The 19775-nt window shown below is 50.5% G+C and overlaps 1 protein-coding gene across 2 annotated transcripts in view; it reads left to right on the forward strand.

The window, feature by feature from the left end:
- Positions 1 to 7372, forward strand: part of C3H1orf159 (chromosome 3 C1orf159 homolog) — a 33048-nt gene extending 25676 nt beyond the window's left edge. For both annotated transcript variants that reach the window (XM_043998286.1, XM_043998287.1), the window contains 4 exons: positions 39 to 173; positions 2893 to 2918; positions 3049 to 3079; positions 5070 to 7372. In XM_043998286.1, the coding sequence (XP_043854221.1) occupies positions 39 to 173; positions 2893 to 2918; positions 3049 to 3079; positions 5070 to 5167 (290 nt within the window). In that variant the 3' untranslated portion in view covers positions 5168 to 7372. The remainder of the gene's footprint in view (positions 1 to 38; positions 174 to 2892; positions 2919 to 3048; positions 3080 to 5069) is intronic.
- The last annotated feature ends 12403 nt before the right edge of the window (positions 7373 to 19775 follow it).

Below are 19775 nucleotides of genomic sequence, written 5' to 3' on the forward strand. Positions count from 1 at the left end.
TTCCCCCATAACCCCCCCCTGTCTCCTTTGGCTTCCAGGGGGCCCCCAGGTGGTCGTCTCCCTCTTCTTGGGTACCTTCTTCATCAGCTCCTGCCTCATTCTCTCCGTCGCCTTGTTCTTCTACTTCAAACGCTCCAGTAAGCTCCCCCATTTCTTCTACAGAAGGAACAAAGGTATCTCCTAGTTAGCCCCTGTGTTGCCCCTTTGCTCGCTGTTTGGGGGAAGTGTGCTGGGCCTCCGCTCCGGGAGGTGCTTCGCGGGTCGCCCTGGCATGTCCCAGCTCTATGAAAGGGCTGTCTCTAGAGAAGCCTGTGGGAGGACGCGGAGGCCCTTCTGGCATGGGCCAGGAGGCGTCCTAGCTGATGGGAAGGAAGTGCTTGGCCTTTCCTTCTTATGTGCATGCATGCTGGGGAGCCCCCTGCTTCGGGAAGCACTTCTGACCCAAAGCAAAGCTGCTTGGGTGTGGTGGGGAGGGTGGTGGGCTATGTGGGGGGGATAGAAGGGAAACGGCTTAGATCCCACCTCTGGTGGGCACTGTGTGAACCTGGGCAAGTTCTGAGACCTCTCTGAACCACATACTCTTTCATCGGAGAAATGAGAATGGTCCCATTAGCATGGCCGGCCTTGGAAGATAGGATTATCCAGAGAATCACCACCTCCCCCTGCCTCAGGTCTCTCCAGGGCCCAGGGCTGGGGCCGAGAAGCTGCACTGTGTCTCTTGTCTTCTAATGAGGAGATGGGAGGAGGCAGGAAGGCTGGTGTGATAGGGCACTGCAGAGTTCTCATCTGTCCCCTCGAGAACTCAGGAGAAGGTTAAGGATTTAGCAGAACCCACTCAGAGCGAGGAGGAGGAGGAGGAGGTGGCGGCAGATGAGGACATGGGGCAGGAAGTTTGGCTCCCAGTTCCCTGACAGGGAAGGCAGAAGCCAGAGCGATATTGGGTCGCATCCTTTCCGTTTCCCAACGGGACACTCACCTGCCAGGGCCCATCTCAGACAGGGACCGAACGTGGGCATCTTTGGTCAAGAGGTGAAGTCAGTGGGTGAACACCTGGCTTCCAATCAGTCGTGCGTGCTCTGGGCCTCAGTTTCCTTACCTGAAAAGCTCCAAACCCACAACCCCTCGTCTTCATGCTGATGGCGGATGAGCGTGCCCCCCCCCCAGCCCTCTCCCACATGCTTGTGGCCTTGTGGCTCCCGATGGGCCCAGGGCTCAGCCAAGGCCCTGGGAGCGTGGGTTCTGACAGCTGCCCCCCTGCACCCGTTTGGCAACCTCCTGGACAGCCTCAGCCGGGAGTGCTTCCCCTAACACAGATGCCCCGAAGCTTTTCAAACTGTCCTTGTGGGGGGCGGGGGGCAGAGTGTGGAGACAGGCAGGGACAAGCAGTGGGGAGCAAGTTAAGGACCAGCACTTACTCTTGGGGAACGGGGGTGTTGCTGTCTCTGAGCCCCACGGAGACGATTCTGAGCCGGCCCTTCCCACCTTAGCCCAGAATCGGTGGTGCTGATTGGATGGCCCAGCAGATGGTCCTATGACCTTGGCCCAGCCACTTGTCTGCCTTGTCCTCAGCTCTAAGATGTGGGGGCTGGGCTTGCTGACCTCCTGGGGCCCTTTCCAGCAGAGGTTCTGAAAGGCACCCCCGCCCTCCCATCATTTTACAGAAGAGGAAGTGGGCTCCTCATGCCAGGCTGGTGGTTGCTGCCCAGGGCATTTTTGCTTAGCCTTCCCCTCTGTGACCCCCCAGGCCCTTTCCTGGTCTCCTGATCCCCTGGGAGCCCATGGGCCAGAACCGCCCTCGATTGGCCAAATGACCCTTCCTCTAGGTCACAGGGCGCCCACCCGGCCTTTGCCTTCCACAGTGACCAAGCTGCTTTCCTCGCTGGGTGAGATGCTTCCCACGGGTGGCAGTATAGCCGTAGCACAGAGCTCCCTCATCCACCCAGCTTGGCTGCTCATGCCACCGGCTGCTCCTGGCGGTGCTTGTCTGTGCCTGCTACGTCCTGTTGAAGACAGCTGGGTCGGCAGAGGGACTTGGCCACCCGGCCCAGACCAAACGGGTGCCAGGCTCAGTTTGGGCCGGGGCCAGCCTCTCTCCCCTCCATGTGGCCACCCCCAAAAGAGGGGAGGGGAAGATGGGAAAGAAGGGCCTTGGGTGTGGTGACACGGGAGTGATGAGCACCCACCACGCTGGCCCCGGAGCCGCTGGTCTCACGGTGCCTTTTGTCTGGGTGGCCTACCCAGGGAGTGTGGCCTTCCTGCTGGAGGATTCTCATGTCACCCAGAAAAGAAAACCTGATTTAGCTGGGCCAGCAGAGTGTGCATCTGGGCTTCTGGCTTTGTTTGGTTTGGGTTTTTCCTAATGTCAGAATAAATTGGAAAGAATATAGACTGCCCGGCTTCTCTCTACTTTTAAAGTCAGTAACCGGGCAGAGGGGCAGCCAGCAAGCACCGTGAGCCCACGGGTGCAGAGACATGGTGGGGGGGCTGACTTGAGGAAGTGTTCTCCACAAAGATGACCGTAGGACAGATGATAGGTCACAAAGAACTGAGAATAGGGGAGTAGGAATTGGGGAAGGGTTCACGGAAAAGGTGGCCCTGGCCTGGGTGTCCTGCCGATGGGAAGAAAGACCACCAATGCCCCCGGAGGGGAATGAGATGCCCGGGAGCCTCATGGGAAAACCTCGATGTAGATCGGCCAGGATGTCAAAGGTCATCTAACGCCACCCTCTCATGTTACTGATGAGGAGCCAAGGTCCAGAGGGAAGGGACTTGTCCAAGGTCACACAGATGGGAGCGACAGAGCTAGGATCTGAATCTGGATCCAGAATGCTAGCCTTGGGGTCTGGGCTCCCCCCAATTTCTATGTAATGGTATGCTTTCTCTTCCCCATAGCATCTGTCCTACAGCCTGGAGAAACTGTAAGTAACCCCCACAATGCCCCAGACAAAGGGGATTCCCCTCCCCGCCCCCCACCTTTAGCTGGGCTCTCCCATGGCCGGGGCTGTTGAAACTCGGGTGTTTTCAATCTTGGCTTTTTCCCTCCCATAGGCCGCCATGATACCCCCTCCAAATTCTTCAGGTAAGCTTCCTTTCTGTGACCAGACTGTCCTCGTGCACTTGTTCCTGTCAGTGCTCCTTCCCTCTGCAAGTCAAGGCCTTGAGAACCCATTAAGGGCCCACCCAAGGCCGCGTGCCCTTTACAGGTCTGGACCCGGAGGCAGAGCCCCCTGTCCATTAAGCCCCACAAGGGTAGGTTCTGGGCCACACTTGAACACCGCCAGCTGGCCTACCCATAGCGCCTCGGCCCCAGGTTCGGTGCTTCCAACCCCATCCCTTCCCCCGCTGGGCCTGTTTCCTCATCTGCAAGATGAGGGGAGGGGTTAAGACTCAGTGGCCATGGGGCAGCTAGGTGGCACAGTGGGTAGAGCACCAGCCCTGGATTCAGGAGGACCTGAGTTCAAATCTGGCCTCAGACACCTGACGCTTGCTGGCTGTGTGACTTAACCCCAATTGCCTTACCAAAAAGAGGACTCAATGGCCACCAAGGTCCCTGGGAGTTTGAGAGCTGATTCTCTGATTCCTGACCACTAGAACGATCACAGTTCAATTCGCTGAGCATCCCACAAGCTTCTCTCTGTGTGGGGCCCAGAGGTGGTTAGAAAGCTGCCCATGGGGAGCGACAGGCACAAAGCCCTCAGCTAAAGGCCCAGCCTGCCTCCTTCCTGGACTGGCTCGAGGTTTCAGGGATGAGCGGGTCATTCAGTCTCACTCAACTCAGCAGGTGTCCATTAAACCCCTACCCTGTGTGAGGTGCTGGCCCCGGGAACAGGGAGTAGAGAGGGAAAGGGGTGATACCAGCCTTTGAGGATGCAGGGTTCTGCCCCGGGAGGCCTCAGAGAAGAGGCTCTTGGGAGCAGTCTCCATTGAGGTGGGGGAGCCTTAGGAAGGATGTGAACTGAGGTGAAGAAGAGGCAGGTCCTTGTGGGCTTGGGGAGCCACCCGTGCGAGTGCGACATGCCCTAGTCAAGGAACAACCCGGCATCTAGGTGGACTGGAACATAGCCAAGCCTTGGCATCTCCTCTCTGGGCCTGTTAAACCCCCAGGGAGCTCTAAACCTTTATCAGAGGAAAAGCCTTTGGGGGACAGCTAGGTGGCACAGTGGATAAAGCACTAACACTGGATTCAGGAGAACCTGAGTTCAAATCCAGCCTCAGACACTTGACACTAGCTGTGTGACCCTGAGCAAGTCACTTAATCCTCATTGCCCCACCCCCAAAAAATGCAAATCAAAAAATAACCCTTTGGTAAAAAATAACATAAGGGAAAAGCCTTTGAAAGGACACCTTACTAGACTTGGGTTTTAGTGGCACTCCCCTCCACATGTGCACACGTGTGTTTACACACACACACACACACACACACACACACACACACATACATGTGTGTCCTTACAGAAGCACACACAATCCCGGCCAACTGTCCCACTCCCCTCCCACCCCAGGCAGCTGGGGCTGGCTTTCTCCAAGGAGCCTTCCTGGGGCCACCCCAAGTTCTGTCCCCAGCCTGCACAGACTTTAGAGTGACACATTTCCCCCTCCAGTCAAATGCAGCCCCCCAGGGGAGGAGCTGTAAGCCCGGCATGACTGCTTGTTCTACACATCAGGCCTTCAGACCTTCCGGAAACTGCTGGGAAGGTCGTTAATTGTCCGGTGGCCTTCCCAGCTCTCCCTTTGATGCCAGTCTCTCCTTTCTTTCCTTCTTCCCCTTTTGTTGTTCTTTTCTTCCTTCTCACCTTCCCTCTTTTCTTTCCTTCCCTTCCCTTTTATCCTCTTCCCTCCCTTCCCCTAACCTTCCCTGTCCTCTCCTTCTCTTGTCTCCTCTTCTTTCCTCCATCCTTGCCTTCCTTCCCTTCTATCTTGACTTCCCTCCCCCATCTTCTCCTTCCTGCTCCTCAAAATGGCTGCACTTATGCAGCTCAGGCCCCAGACCATCCCCGGCCATCACCAGGCTCAGGTGCTGCCGGTGGGATCAAACTTATGTAAAGCCCATCTTCTGATGTCTGTTTCAGTCCGGAAGCCGCGCTATGTCAGACGGGATCGGTCACTGGCGAGACCCACCACACCCACCATGATCTCCTCCGTCGAGACTCGGGTCAGCAACGTTTAGCCATCTAGGTTTGTTCAAGGACTCTGTCCGTGAACAATTTCAGAGACTTCTCCGTGCCCGCTGAAGGGCCAGGAAAAAACACCCGCAGCAGCTGAGTCTCTGGCGAGCCCAAGGCCTGTGTCAAATGGGGCTGTGCCAAATCGAGCACAAAAGAGGCAGCAAGAGAGGGAGGTGGTGACCCCAGCGAGAAGGAGCCTGTGACCCGTCGGTGCGCCTCTTCAACCCTCCTCTCATCTGGGCTTTTGATCTGTCTCTTAGCAACAGATACCCTGTTAAAAATCGAGAGACGGCCTAGCTCGCCTGGACTGAAAAGTCATTTCCTCCCATCTCCAGTATCTCAGTCTTGCTTGGAGCAGGGTGCCGTTGTAGCCCTGCGCCTGTTCTGAGGAGTGGTCAGCCTGGCTTTGAGAGCCACCACGCCTCCTCCCCGTTCCCTCCCTGTCTCTCCTCAGAGCGGGACATTGGGGAACCCCACACCTAGAACCTTTGGTATCTTTAGTGTAGGCACCCCATCAGCCCCGGCTAGCCCGTCGTCCTTATGTAGGGTGGGCTATGCATTTCCCGCTCCCCTAAGCCAGAGAAAGTGGGACCTGCTGGCCCTTGTGTGAAGGCTTGTCCATTGCTCCCCCTGCCCTGCTCCAGGCAGGCTCCTGAGGTAGACCTTCTATTGCCCGAAGCAAAGGGGGCTCCCAGTCTCACAGAGCGTTCGCTCTGCTGCTTGGTCTACAGACGCATCCTGTTTGCAATGCAGACCTGAAATAATGGCCTTCCCTTTGCTCCCAGATGAGGCCACCTCGAAGCCACCTCATCTCCATCAGCCGCCAGGCAGGGCCCAGGCTTATTGGCTCTTCAAGAGAGCAAGCGAGCCAGAGCGAGTGCCCCTTTTTGATTTAATTTAGACTTAGAATGCCCATTTGACGAGGCAAGGTGACCCAGCCCTTCCCCCAGTCCACGCTGGGGCCTGGCCAGGTAGCAACATCTGGGCCACAGAGAGAAGTCAAGGGAAGAGGGAGCCAGAGGCTGCAGGCTCTGACGGCCTCAGATCAAGCACTGTGTTGTGCCTAACGGCTGTGCCAAGAAACCCCTGAGGAAAGAGCCAACACCCTGCCCTGCCCCTGCCTGGGCAGGGGGGTGCCCAGCCAGAACTCCTGGGAAGCCAGCCCACTGCCCGAGAGTTCACAAAATAGACGTGTTCTAGCAACATTGCTTGTAGGATGGTTTTCATAAAAACAGACCCAAGTTTTGGTTGGGATGCCTTTGTAAATGGTATCCTCGTTCCCCGTGAGGACCAAGCGTACTGATAGAGCCCTTTGACAGCCTTTGTCCGAGCACAGAACAAAAAGCAGATGGAGTCTCCCCATCTCCTTCCTTTGCTCCCATGTTCCCAGCTCAGTTGGGGCCCCAGTTGGCCTTAATTGCACCCTTAGCATTTTGCTCCTCTCCTATTTATGATGACTGATGGAGCTGGCCACCGAGCAGGGAATCAAGGGCAGAAAGGTACTTTTGAACCCCTTCCTTTTACAGAGAAGGAAACTGAGGCACAGGGAGGTCTGACTTTGTCCATGCTTACCAAGAAGCAGGACGGGACTCGAGCCATGGCGTGTGCCCAAGCTGAGGGCCCTAGCTCTTCCTTTCAAAAAGGACCAGATAGAGGCTGGCTTCCAGCCCGCGGGGGATGCGCAGACCCCAGAGTAGGGAGTGAGACCAAACAGCAGCGCCACAAGTGACTGAGCCCAGGGCACACTCCTCAGAGAGGCAGGGGAGAATCCCTCCACAAAGCTGTAGTTTGGCCCTTCCTGGTCCCATTTTTGTGCCACTAGGGCCGTTTGCTAGACAGCTACTGGAGGGCCCTAAGTATCACCAGAAAGCATGAGGGACTGACCCATGTATGTGCTGGTATTGCCCGGGTCACTGCTGGTGGAGATGTCAGCGTCTAGAACTCCACCCCGGCGGTGTTCCCGGGCCCTGACCTCCACGGCCCTGGTCTAGGTCCTGCCCACCACATTGGGAGGGGAGGCGCCGGATCTTTGCCCCCGGCTGGCACCCAGGCAGTTCTAATCCCATGGGTCCCTGTGCCCTCTGGCCAACTGAGGCTTCCTCCAAGCCTCCCGCCTCATCCCTTTGTGCCACGACGCTCAACATGATGTTTTTGTATCTTTTTCTATTGCCAACTTTAATAAATGCTCATTTCCTGAGACAGGGACTCGGTGGGATAATGATCCCGGAGCAGAGGATGGATGTGTCATTCTTCTCTTCCCTTTAAACTGTAGCAGAAGAAAGGCCTCTTGTGCTCTCCCTTCCTCTGCCCCCGGGGGGGATGTGTGTGCCGCCTCTATTTCTGAACAGAAGATGAAAGGGTCAGACTCAGAACAGGATGCCATCCCGCAGCCCAGCCCCACGCATCAGCTCTGGGCCCGGAGCCTCAGAAGTGCAGAGAAATCCATGAGGTCATTAGCAAATGGGCTGTCTTGTCATGGTGGCAACAAGATCTTGCTCTGCCTTCCCCCCCACCCCCACCCCAGCAGCTTGGGGGAGGGGGAGCTGAGGGGGGCTGCCTCCTTTCTGAGCTGCTCAAGGGAGGGAATGGGGGGGGGCACCTAAGGGACCGAGTCACCAAATTGAAAGCTGGAAAGGTCATTGAAGACCATGTAGCTTGGAAAGGGGAAAGAGGAAAAATGTGGTGCCTGCAAGTTGAGGAATGTGTACTTTCCACCAAGAGGGAGAAAGAGAGACAGGGAGACCTGCATCTGAAGACATTGCCAAGGTTTCTTCTTCACACAAGGACAAGTTGGGGGAGGGGGGCGGGGAGGAAGGGAGTCATCTGGGAAGCTAAGGAAAGAAGGATCCCCAAGGAGGACATGGAAGCATCTCATCTCATTCTCCCATCTCTTGAGAGAGGATAATAAAGAAACGCCCCTAATGGCTTCTCTCACGGCCAAGCCTTTGTCTTTAGGCAGTGATGGCTTTGGAGAGCTAGCCCAGCCCGAAGATGGAAATGGATGTCAAGTGCATTTGGAAGCATCAAGCGCTCGCCCTGTCACTGTGAACCCCTTGCATGTTTTGTCTGATCCAGTGGAAGAAGGATTCGCTTTCTACAGCGAGGGCCAGCAGGCGTGGCCAGAAGAAGAGGGCCAGGGAAGGCTTCCTAAAAATGCGAGGGATCCAGTGGCAGCATCTTGCCTCGTTTGTCCTTTGTTCTCAAAGAGGGCCGATGACGACACAGGGATGTCTTGTCTCATGCGCCAACTGGATTTCAGTGAGGCACCAAGTCATCAGCCTCACTCCTCTATTCATCAGAGTCCAGCAGCAGGACAAAAGTCAGTATAGCCAGAGAGGTCCCAGTACTCATTGGGTGACTTTGGTCTTTCCCCGGCCTCAGAGGTCTTTGGGCTGGGAAAAGATGGCACCCAGGAGACCCAGGACCCAGGTAACCATTGCAGTCCCAACTCTGAAGGTCTGCATTCTGAATTGCTAACAATTCTTACTAGGAAAATCAAGGCTGGGGGCCTTTCTGTCCCTTTGGTAGGAAGCTTTGAGACAGAGGAGGAGCCAGAACCCTCTCTCTATGACATGAAGATCTTTTCCCAAAGAAAGCCTTAAAAGCAAGTTGAAGACATGAGCACAACCATCCAAAGAACTGGAATGCTCCAGCTGCAGGTCACCACAGTAACAACCCAGGAAGGAGCTAGGACTTCTGGGAAGGATATAGTGCTTAGACATCCATCCCCAAAAGGGAAAAGTGGCACGGGCCTCCTTGGGAGGTGATGAGTTCCCCATCATTGGAAGACTCCAAGCAGAGGTTGGACAGCCTCTCATCAGGTGTGTCGTAGAGTACAAGCTCTGATGCCTGATCAGACTGAGCTGGAAAGGGGTACGGGACACGACACCTAGATCTGTGATCCAAGGACCAGGCAGGCTGAGCTTCAGAGGCTTAGCCCCATGTTGGCCGGAGGGAAAGGAGCTTTTCAGGCACCCCCAACCTTGAAGGTCCTCTTCTAGGTTGTAGAAGGGCAGTGATCCACAAACCTTGAAATGCTACAGGATGCTCTGGGCACTTAAGCCCTTCCACTCCAGTCCCCTGGAGAGTGTGACACTGGGCAGTCATTGGCTTGAGAAACACAGAAGGAAGCGTCTGGCTCACTGCAACCTCTTACTGAGCTATAGTGGGATCTTTGGGGTGCTGGGAGCTTTCCATCCAAAGGAAGAGTGAGGCTGCCTCGGGGTCATAGCTCTACAGCTGGAAGGGACTTCAGAGGCCAACTAATCGAACCCCTTCATTTTATAGAGGAGGACACAGGCTCAGGAAGGGGAAGAAACATGACAAAGACCACACGGGTCAGACATGGCCAAGGTGACATTTCACCTCATGTCCTTTGACCCCAAATTCAACATTCTTTCCTTTGCACTGTGGCTGGGATTCGCCCCTCACTGGAGGTCTAGAAGGAGCACCTACATGACCCCTTGTTCAATATTCAGCAGAGGGGAATTCTCCACAGATGAGAGAGCGACTGTGTGCCCTTCTAACTGGGAAATGAATTCTCCAAGGGAGATCTGCCCGGGTCTGAGCCCACCAGTGCAGTGTCCCATTGAAGGATGGATTCTCCCAACATTCCTGGTGGTCAACTCTCCCTGGAAGCCAGGAATAGACAGTAGGGATATGCACATGCCAGAAGTGGCAGCCCTCTGACGACTAGCCTCTACTCCCTTCAGCCATCCCTCAGACACAACGTATGATGGCCTTCCCCAGGTGAATCATTTCTGAATTTGCATACACTTTGTCTCACAAACCCTAAAAAATGCACACTTGTGGTCTGGGGTGTGTGGACATGGAGCAGAATGGAACAAGAAAAATGAGGCTTCTCACTATTGATAGCTTCCTTTGTGGACACTAAAATGGTTTATTTTGTAGAAACCAAATCTTTGTAGACACTCCCCCCCACCCACCCAAAACTCAGAATCACAGAATTAGAGAGCTAGAAGAGTTCTCAGCAGCTATCTCATTTACCCCAGACACAAAAAGAATCCTATAATATACCTGAAAAGTCATCATCCAGCCTCTGCTCAGACACCCCAAAAGATGGAGGGCCCCCTCTAATTTCCAAGGCAACTTGAGCCAGCATCCTGCTTGCCCCACCCTGGTTGTGGTTCTGGAGTGTGAGAACAGTACATGAAAAATGAATATTACTATATATATATAAAACCTATTATGAGATTACCTGCTGTCTAGGGGAGGGGGGAGGGAGGAGAGGGAGGGAGAAAAATCTGAAATTGGAAAGCTTGTATAAACAAAAGTTGAGAAAAATGAATATTACACATAGAAAAGCCCTTATTTTCTGGGGATCACTAATGGGAGATAGGACCACAATTAATAAGCTTCTAGCTGAGCAGTGTGTGGCTTAGGGGTGGGGTGGGGATGGGTGGGGAGTAACTTTCCCCCATCTTCTACCTCCCCCCCCCCACCTGCCATCTTGGAGATCTTTGAAATGCAAATCCGTTTAGAAAGTTTATCCTGGGAGGTTGGGCAGGGAGGTGGCTACCTGCCACCAGGTACCATATGGCCATTGCAAGCACACTCAAAGCCAGCTTCTGCTACAAAGACCATTCGCTCAAGGACGACAGAGAGGGTAGCACTCTTGCCCTCTCGCTCCTCCCCCCCCCCCGCCCCGCCCACCACACCAAACATTACTGAGGGGCTTTGAATGGTCTCTCGGCTCTATAACCATCCACTCTGTGATCTGCTTGGTGGATGAATGTTACACAAGGTGCTTGGGTAGCAGCCCCTGGGGTGAGGACGAGTGGGCAAGAGCCTTCCAGTTCTGTCTCTTGCTCACAGCTTCTGGGGTACTACTGCTCCCTGCCAAAAAAAAAAAAAAAAAAGATCTGACATCAAGCATCTCTCCCTGTCTCCTCTTGCTGGACCAATTCCCCTTCCTCCTCCTTCCAGGAAGTTACCAAGCTGAGTTGGTGACAGGATCAAATCCATGGCAACCGCTCTGCCAAGGCTCCATCCTACAGTGAAGTCATGAGCAGCCCTGGAGGGAGGAGGTGCCCAGGTCCTCATCCCCTCCCCGCCCCCCATCTGCCATCTATTCCAAGAACAGGGAGAGGAAGATGGGAAATGGCTGTTCACATCAGCATGTTACTTGGGTCGGAGATTGAAAATGGAAGGGGCTCTAAAGGTCACTTAACCCACCCCTTTCATTTCACAGACTGAAGCCTAGGAGGAAGTCATGGGCCCAAGGTCACCCCAGTGGCCAGTGACAGAATCCTGGTCCTCTGACTCCGAGTCTGCTGGTTTTTCTACTGTGAAGCTCTTCCCCAGCCATCCCCAGCCATCCCCAGCCATCCCCAGCCATCCCCAGCCTTGTGAATCTCTGCATCATTCAGACCTCTTCAGATACTTCAAAGCCAAGTTACTTTGGAATGGGCATCAGCTAGAGCTTGGCAAGGCAGGGAACAATGCTAGCAGCAGCTTTGGCTCCCAAACCAATCTGCTTTCCATGGACTTGCAGCTCTTACCTCACAGAGGAGGATTTAGCTCAGCCAGGCTTAGCTAGCAGATGGACTCACCCATTTCTCTCTCTCTCTCTCTCTCTCTCTCTCTCTCTCTCTCTCTCTCTCTCTCTCTCTCTCTCTCCCTCTCCCTCCCTCCATCCTTCCTCTCTCTAACTACCTCCTTCCACCCTCCCTCCCCCCTCTCCATCTTCTTCTCCTATCCCTCTTCCTTTCTTTCCCTCCTCTCAATCTTTCTCCTCCTGCTCCTTTTCCTTCCCTCCTTTTTTCTCCCTCCATCCCTCTCCTCACTCTCTCCCTCCTTCTCTCTTTTTCTCTCTCCCTCTATTTTCCTTTCCCTCCATCCTTTCTCTTTCTCTCCCTATCTCCTTCCCCCTCTCACTTCTCTCACAATCTTCTTTTTCTATCTTTCTCTTTCCTTCCCTCCTCTCAGTCTCTTTCTCTTCCTACTCCTTCCCCTTCTCTCCTCTCTCCCTCCATTCCCCCTCCCTCTCCCTTCTATCCTCTCTCTCTATCCTTTTCTCCCTCTTTTCCTTCCCCTCCCTCCCTCTCCATTCCTTTCTCCATCTCCATCTCCCTTTCCCTCTCCCTTTCAGTCTCTGTGTGTGTGTGTGTGTGTGTGTGTGTATGTGTATTTGTGTGTATCAGGCTTACATGGCACTTATGGGAAGCACTCAGAGGGCACTACCATTAGCCTAGAAATTTTATTGGACTGGTAACAAGCTCATGTAATTGGGGACTGGGTTCCACTTTTACTGACCCAACTGAACAAAGACTTGGCCCTGGGAGTCTATGAATCATCACTAGGTGCACAGTCATGCCTGACCACATAGCATGAGCAGACTGCAAGAGACAAGATGGTGGGAGAGGTTCCCTAGAACAAAGGATAGGTGCTGGAACCCATTGTCTGGAACAAGGCTTCAGCACAAAAAGCTAAGTCCACAAATCACCTTCACAGGCACATGGATGTTGAGCTCAAGAGGCCCTTGGAAGTTTGCCCTAGAAAATTTTCATACTAGAAGAGACCTGCCAACATCAGAGGTCAGGACTTTGAAAGCTGAGAGAGCTAGCTAACACCGTGATTGACAGCACAAGGAACCAATGGGATTTGAATGGGCTAAAGCTCTTTCCCTCTCTCCTTGAAGGGTCAAATCAAATGTCATCAAATCCGATTGGAATCAATATCAAATCTTTCGCTTAGGTACCAAAACCCAGCTTCACAAGGATAAGATGGTGGAGGTGTGGCTAGACAGCTGTTATTCTGGGTTTTTTTGTTTGTTTTTGGTTTTTTGTGGAGATGAGGGTTAAGTGACTTGCCCAGGGTCACACAGCTAGTTAAGTGTCAAGTGTCTGAGACTGGATTTGAACTCAGGTCCTCCTGAATCCAAGACTGGTGCTTTATCCACTGCGCCACCTAGCTGCCCAACAGCTGTTATTCCGAAAAAGATAAGGGGAGTTTAGTCAGCTGCTCAATGGGAGTCAATCACATAACCGGGCAGCTACAGAATCAAATTCAGTTTTGGTCTACTTTAAGAGAGACATCAGGGCAGCTAGGTGGCGCAGTGGATAGAGCACCAGCCCTGGAGTCAGGAGTACCTGGGTTCAAATCAAATTCAGACACTTAACACTTACTAGCTGTGTGACCCTGGGCAAGTCACTTGACCCCAATTGCCTCACTAAAAAAAAAAAAAATTAAAAAAAAGAGAGACATCACTTCCAGCCATGGGGAGGAGACAGTCCCGCAGCATTTTGGCTTCATCGAGCCACACCTGGAGCATTCAGAGTTCGGGTCTGGGCATTGTGATTTGAGAAGGATGATGATGAACTGGCGGGTGTCTAGAGGACACCGACTGGAATGGTGAAGGGTGCCAACATGTGGGCATGTCTGTCTTGGAGAAAAACTTGGGGGTCATATGGTCACTGTCCTCATGTATTTAAGGGGCTGTTATGAGAAGTAGGGAGTGGCCTTGTCCTGCTTGACCACAGGAGGCAGAACCAGGAGCCAAAGTGGGGTGGGAGCAGGTACAAAGAGGCAGATTTTGCCTTGAGATCAGAAAGAGCCTGCTAACCATTAGTGCTGACCATAGGTAGAATAGGCTGCCTTGAAAGGGAGTGGATTCTCCCTCCTTGGAGTCTTCTGGCCAAGCACTGGGCTTGGAATCAGGAAGACTCATCTTCTTGAGTTCAAATCCAGACTCAGACACTTATTAACTCTGTGACCCTGGGCAAGTCACTTAACCCTGTTTGTCTCAGTTTCCTCATCTGTAAAATGAGCTGGAGAAGGAAATGGTAAACTACTTTGCCAAGAAAACCCTGAATGGAGTCATGGAGAGTCAGACAACACAATAATAATAACAATAGTCTTAGCTAAGAATGGAGTTCACCTAGCAATGGTCCATGAAAATATATTTGCTTGGAGTTTTGAAAATTTGATCAAAAGTGCAGAAACTGAAGAGGGGAGTAGAGAAAGAAAACTATCCTCACAGATCTGCCAAGGCAGATGCCATAAGAGTCTAAATCTACTTCTGGACGAAACCTCAGAGGCAATCAAATCCAACCTCCTCATTTCACACGTGAGAAAACTGAAACCCAGGTGACTTGTCCAAGGTGACACAGGCAGTAAGCATCAGAAAGAGGATTTGAACGCAGGTCTTCTACCACTCAGGACACCACTGTAATAACTCAACAACAAAGATGGAAGACAGAGTAGATAACATAAGATGAATACCATGAATACGAAAGGGAAACACTTGCTATAAGAACTGAGCACCAAAGTTCAATATGAAATAATAAATGGAGATGATATTATCAAGTATTTGGCAAACCCTAAAATACTCTGCAAAAGCTAGCTACCACTATTATTATCACCATCACCACCACCACCATTAAAATGAACAGAAAGTGGTTGTTCAATTCCATTTGGCAAGCATTTATTCAGTCCCAAATGGGGTCACAAAGAGTCCAACAAGATTGGGAACAAAGACTCAACAACAACAACAACGTTCAGTCCCTACTATATGTCAGGTGCTGTGGGAGACAAAGACAAAACAGCCTCTGACCTCAAGGAGCTTAAAGAAAAATGATAGGGAGACAGCTAGGTGGCGCAGTGGATAAAGCGTAGGCCCTGGATTCAGGAGGACCTGAGTTCAAATCCAGCCTTGAAAACTTGACACTTACTAACTGTGTGACCCTGGGCAAGTCACTTAACCCTCATTGCCCCCCCCCCAAAAAAAAAAGAAAAAAAAGAAAAATTACAAAGACAACTAAAAATGGCTTTGTTTGGCTGGATTGATGGTGAGTGTTCCTCAGAGTAGATTGAACAAGGAGAGCAAATGTTAGAGAGAAGGCAAAATTACTCAAATCTTGATTTGCTCCTTTTTTTCTACCAAGAAAAATTATCTTTAGGCTGATAAATATAAAATAAAATCACTAACAGGCATTTGCAATGCAAGATAAATTTTGTTTCATCATTTTTCAGGCATGTCATGTTCAATTCTTCATGATCCCACTTGGGATTTTCTTGGCAAAGATATAGGAGTAGTTTGCTATTTCCTTTACCATTCCATTTTACAGATAAGGAAACTGAGGCAAACAGGGTGAAGTGACTTGCCCAGGGTCACACAGCTAATGTCTGGGGCCAGATTTGAACTCAAGAAGATGAGTCTTCCTGACTCCAGGCCAGGGCACTCCATCCACTATAGCACCACCTAGCTGCCCCTCCTAAATTAGGAGATGATAATAGAGCATCTCACTGACCTAAGTCTAAACCATAGCCCTAGATGGAAAACATCCAAGGATCCCAGAGCTGGTGAATCTGATTGCTCAAAACCACCGGGTGACTTTTGTAAAGTTGTGGAGAATGGAAGACATGTGGCACGACTGAAGTTCAGCAAATGTCCTGATTTTTTTTGGTGAGGCAATTGGGGTTAAGTGACTTGCCCAGGGCCACACAGCTAATAAGTGTTAAGTGTCTGAGGCCGGATTTGAACTCAGGTCCTCCTAACTCCAGAGCTGGTGCTCTATCCCTGATTTTTTTTTTTTTTTAGTGAGGCAATTGGGGTTAAGTGACTTGCCCAGGGTCACACAGCTAGTAAGTGTTAAGTGTCTGAGGCTATCCCTGATTTTTTAAAAGGAGAAAGGATGGGCTTTGCAAATTGTGACATTGTGACATTGTCTTTGATTCTTCATGAAATTCTAGAAGGTGCATAAAATTAAAGGGATGCTTTTTGAGCTTTTTGAAAGGGAAGCAATGACCCCCTCAGGGCTAGTATACCCTCACTGAGAACAAACCATACCCTAGGAACCCCATTTCCTTTTTTGATGGGGCTATTAAGTTAAAAGAAGAGGAGAATGCTATATTTATGATGTATCTGCATTCAAACAAAGCATGTGACAAAAACCCTTATGCTATTCTTCTGGACAAGATGGGGAGGTGTGGGCTAGATTAAAATACAATAAAGTTGATTTGGAACGGTTTGAATGATCAGATTATAAAAAGATAGTTGACATCATTTTTTTTTTCAGGGAGGTCTCTAGGGATCTGTCCTTGGTTCTGTGTCATTTAACATTTAGATGAAGTCTTGAAGATGACTATGCCATCTCTGCAGAACTGGGAAGGATAGCAGCCATGTTGGAATGACAGTCAGCATTCATAAAGATTTCAGCAGGCTATAACTGCGGGCAGAATATAATACAATAAGTGCAATAGGTATAAAGGGAAAATGACAGAACATCAATATGGGAAGGGACCTCAAAAGTCATCTACTACAGATTGGACCTGATACAAAAACTGCTCTGGGGGGCAGCTAGGTGGCGCTGCAGTGGATAGAGCACCCACCCTGGAGTCAGGAGGACCTGAGTTCAAATCCGGCCTCAGACCCTTGACATTTACTAGCTGTGTGACCCTGGGCAAGTCACTTAATCCCAATTGCCTCACTAAAAAAAAAGAAAAAAGAAAAAAGAAAACTGCTGGGAGGGGGCAGCTAGGTGGCGCTGCAGTGAATAAAGCACCCGCCCTGGATTCAGGAAGACCTGAATTCAAATGCAACCTCAAACACTTGACACTTACTATCTGTGTGACTCTGGGCAAGTCACTTAACCCTCATTTCCCCCCAAAAAACCAAACCACTCTGTAACAACCCCATCAAGTGACCATCCTTCCTTCCTTCCTTCCCTTGGAATCCTCAAGTGAGAGAGAACACACTGCTTAACTCCTAGGGTCCATTTTTGGATAATCTAATTGTTCCAAAGGTTTTCCTTACATGGAGCCTAAATCTGCCTCTCAGTAACTTCCAGGGGCCCCCACTGCTCCAAGTTCTACCCTCTTAGACCAAACAGAACAAATCAAATCTTTCTTCCATCAAACAACCCTTTGTATACTCTAAGATAGCTCTCATGCCCTGCCCCACCCTCCAGATCTTATCTTCTTTTTTTTTTTTTGTGAGGCAATTGGGGTTAAGTGACTTGCCCAGGGTCACACAGCTAGTAAATGTCAAGGGTCTGAGGTCAGATTTGAACTCAGGTACTCCTGAATCCAGGGCCAGTGCTTTATCCACTGTGCCACCTAGCTGCCCCAAGATATTATCTTCTTAAGACTAAACATTCCGACTTCCCTCAAAGAAAATTGAACCCATTACACAGAAGCCCAGAGCTTCAGCTCTGAGTCACAGGTTCCATTCTGTAGGCAGCTTGCTAATCAGATTCTCTTTGCTTCATGCTCCTAGATAAGACCCCCACACACACACACCCCGTGAGAATTTTAGGATTTGGTTTATTTTATTCTTACTTAGGGTTTAACCTGCGGAAAAGTCTCATTTTGGCTCTCATCTAGGTTTACACAACAGAAAAGATCATTAGGTCCCATGAAAGCACTCTGGCTAACATAACATCAAATATAGGACAGGCTTTATTTAACCTAACCAAAAAGATGCACAGGACTTGCACCAGTAGCCATAAACAATCCCCTACCTTCTCCAGTGAGTCCCCGCTCCAGGATAAGAAGATTCTCTTGTTTTACATGAGTATCCCTCATTCTCCCAAGGGAAAAGCACTAAATGCCAATAGAGAGTTGATATTCTCTTCTCCTTTTGGACCTGTATGGTCTTTATTATTCACAGTACCAAAGAATAACAGGGTTTGGTTTTTTTGCTTTTCCACATCATGTTTTAGTCTTTTGCTATTTTTAGCTCCAGGTCCAGAAAGGTCCAGGAATTCAGAGCATTCCAGACATTCATTTATTAAGCATCACTTCATCCTAGGCACTGGCCTAAGTGATGGGGATTTTTGTATTGGTCAGTCATTTCAATTGTGTCAGTCTCCTCATGACTCCATTTGGGGATTTCTTGGCAGAGGTACTGGCGTGGTTTGCCATTTCCTTCTCCAGCTCATTTGACAGTTGAGGAAACTGAGGCAAACAGGGTGAAGTGACTTGCCTGGGGCCACACAGCTAGTAAGTGTCTGAGGCCAGATTTGAACTCAGGAAGATGAGTTTTCTTGTCTCCAGGCCTGGCACTACAAAGACTAAAGACAAAAACAGTTTGTGCCCTCAAGGAGGTTATAGTCTATGTGGACAGATAAGTACTAAATATATAGGACAGATGGTGCTCCTTTCTGATCTGGATAAAAGAGCATAATGCTGTCTTGTCTGAGCCAAGGGAATAGACTTTTAAGAACTTTGCAGGCTTCGGGTTTCTATTTGGCTAAAGGAGTTAAACACTTTGCTTTAGCAGCCCAGAAGACAATCAGCCCAATCTCAGAGCCCAGCTGGCTCCACCAGTGAATTCTTGTGCAGACAATTCTTGAAGTGATCAAAGGACACCAAAGGCCTTTAGTTCAGAGTTGTGAGCTGTCCCAGGCATGTGCATTCCCTCTTCATGTGTCTTTGTAAGTCTGATCCCCCTGTCCTCCATAGATACTGTGTATCCTAATGAATGTCCCAAGTTTATGGTGAAATATTATGTTATATTCTTGCCTTGCCTGATTCTGTTTAAGACTTAATTGGGGTGGGGGTGGGGGGAAGTCAGCTAGGTGGCCCAGTGGATAGAGCACTGGCCCTGGAGTCAGGAGGACCTGAGTTCAAATCTGCCCTCAGACACTTAACAATTACTAGCTGTGTGACCCTGGGCAAGTCACTTAACTCCAATTGCCTCACCAAAAAAAAAAAAAAAGACTTAATGGTGGGGATAGCTAGGTGGTGCAGTTGCAGTGGATAAAGCACCAGTCCTGGATTCAGGAGGACATGAGTTCAAATCCAACCCCCAAAACACTTGACACTAGCTGTGTGACCCTGGGCAAATCACTTAGCCTTCATTGTCCCTGCCCCCCACCCCCCAAAAAAGACTCAATAATAATTTTTTTTTTATTTGTCAGGAGATATGATGTGAGTAGAAGGAGTGTATTTCCCCAACAAGGTTATCCCAGAAACCCCATGGGAATGTACTATAACAACGTGGATACCTTCCTCCCTGGACCTGTCAATGGGAGTGAAGGGTGAATGAACAAACCAGTTGACCAGTTGAGAGAGAGAGAGAGAGAGAGTGAGAGAGGAAGAGGGAGGGAGGGAGGGAGGGAGAGAGAGAGAGGCCATCTCTGGGGCTGTGTGCTTTCCTGGAAGGGTCACATGAATGTTCAATTTTCCCTCTAGGAAAGTGAAAATGAGTCTCAATGTAGTTTCTCTCTCTCTCTCTCTTTCTCTCTCTGTGTCTCCCTGCCCCTCTTTTCAGTTAGTACAGGGGATAAAAAAAGGGGAATGGGGGGGGGAGGGAAAGCATTTATTAAGCACCTACTTTATAAATATGACCACATTTGATCCTCACAGTAACCCTGGGAGGTGGGTGATTATTATTATTATCCTATCTTACTATTGAGGAAACTGAATCAGAGAGGTTAAATGACTTGCCCAGAGTCACACAGCTAGGATGGATCTTAGGCTGAATTTGAATTCAGATTGATGTAGGAGGCAAAAAAGGGTATTCCATCCCACATCAAGGTCTTCCTGACTCCAGGCCCAGCATCCTATCCTTTGTATCACCTAGCTACCTCAAAGATAAAAATAAAGCCAAAAAACAGTCCCTGTTCTCAAGAAGCTCAAAATCTA

Source organism: Dromiciops gliroides, chromosome 3, assembly GCF_019393635.1.
Source record: "Dromiciops gliroides isolate mDroGli1 chromosome 3, mDroGli1.pri, whole genome shotgun sequence".
Lineage (NCBI taxonomy): Eukaryota > Metazoa > Chordata > Mammalia > Microbiotheria > Microbiotheriidae > Dromiciops > Dromiciops gliroides.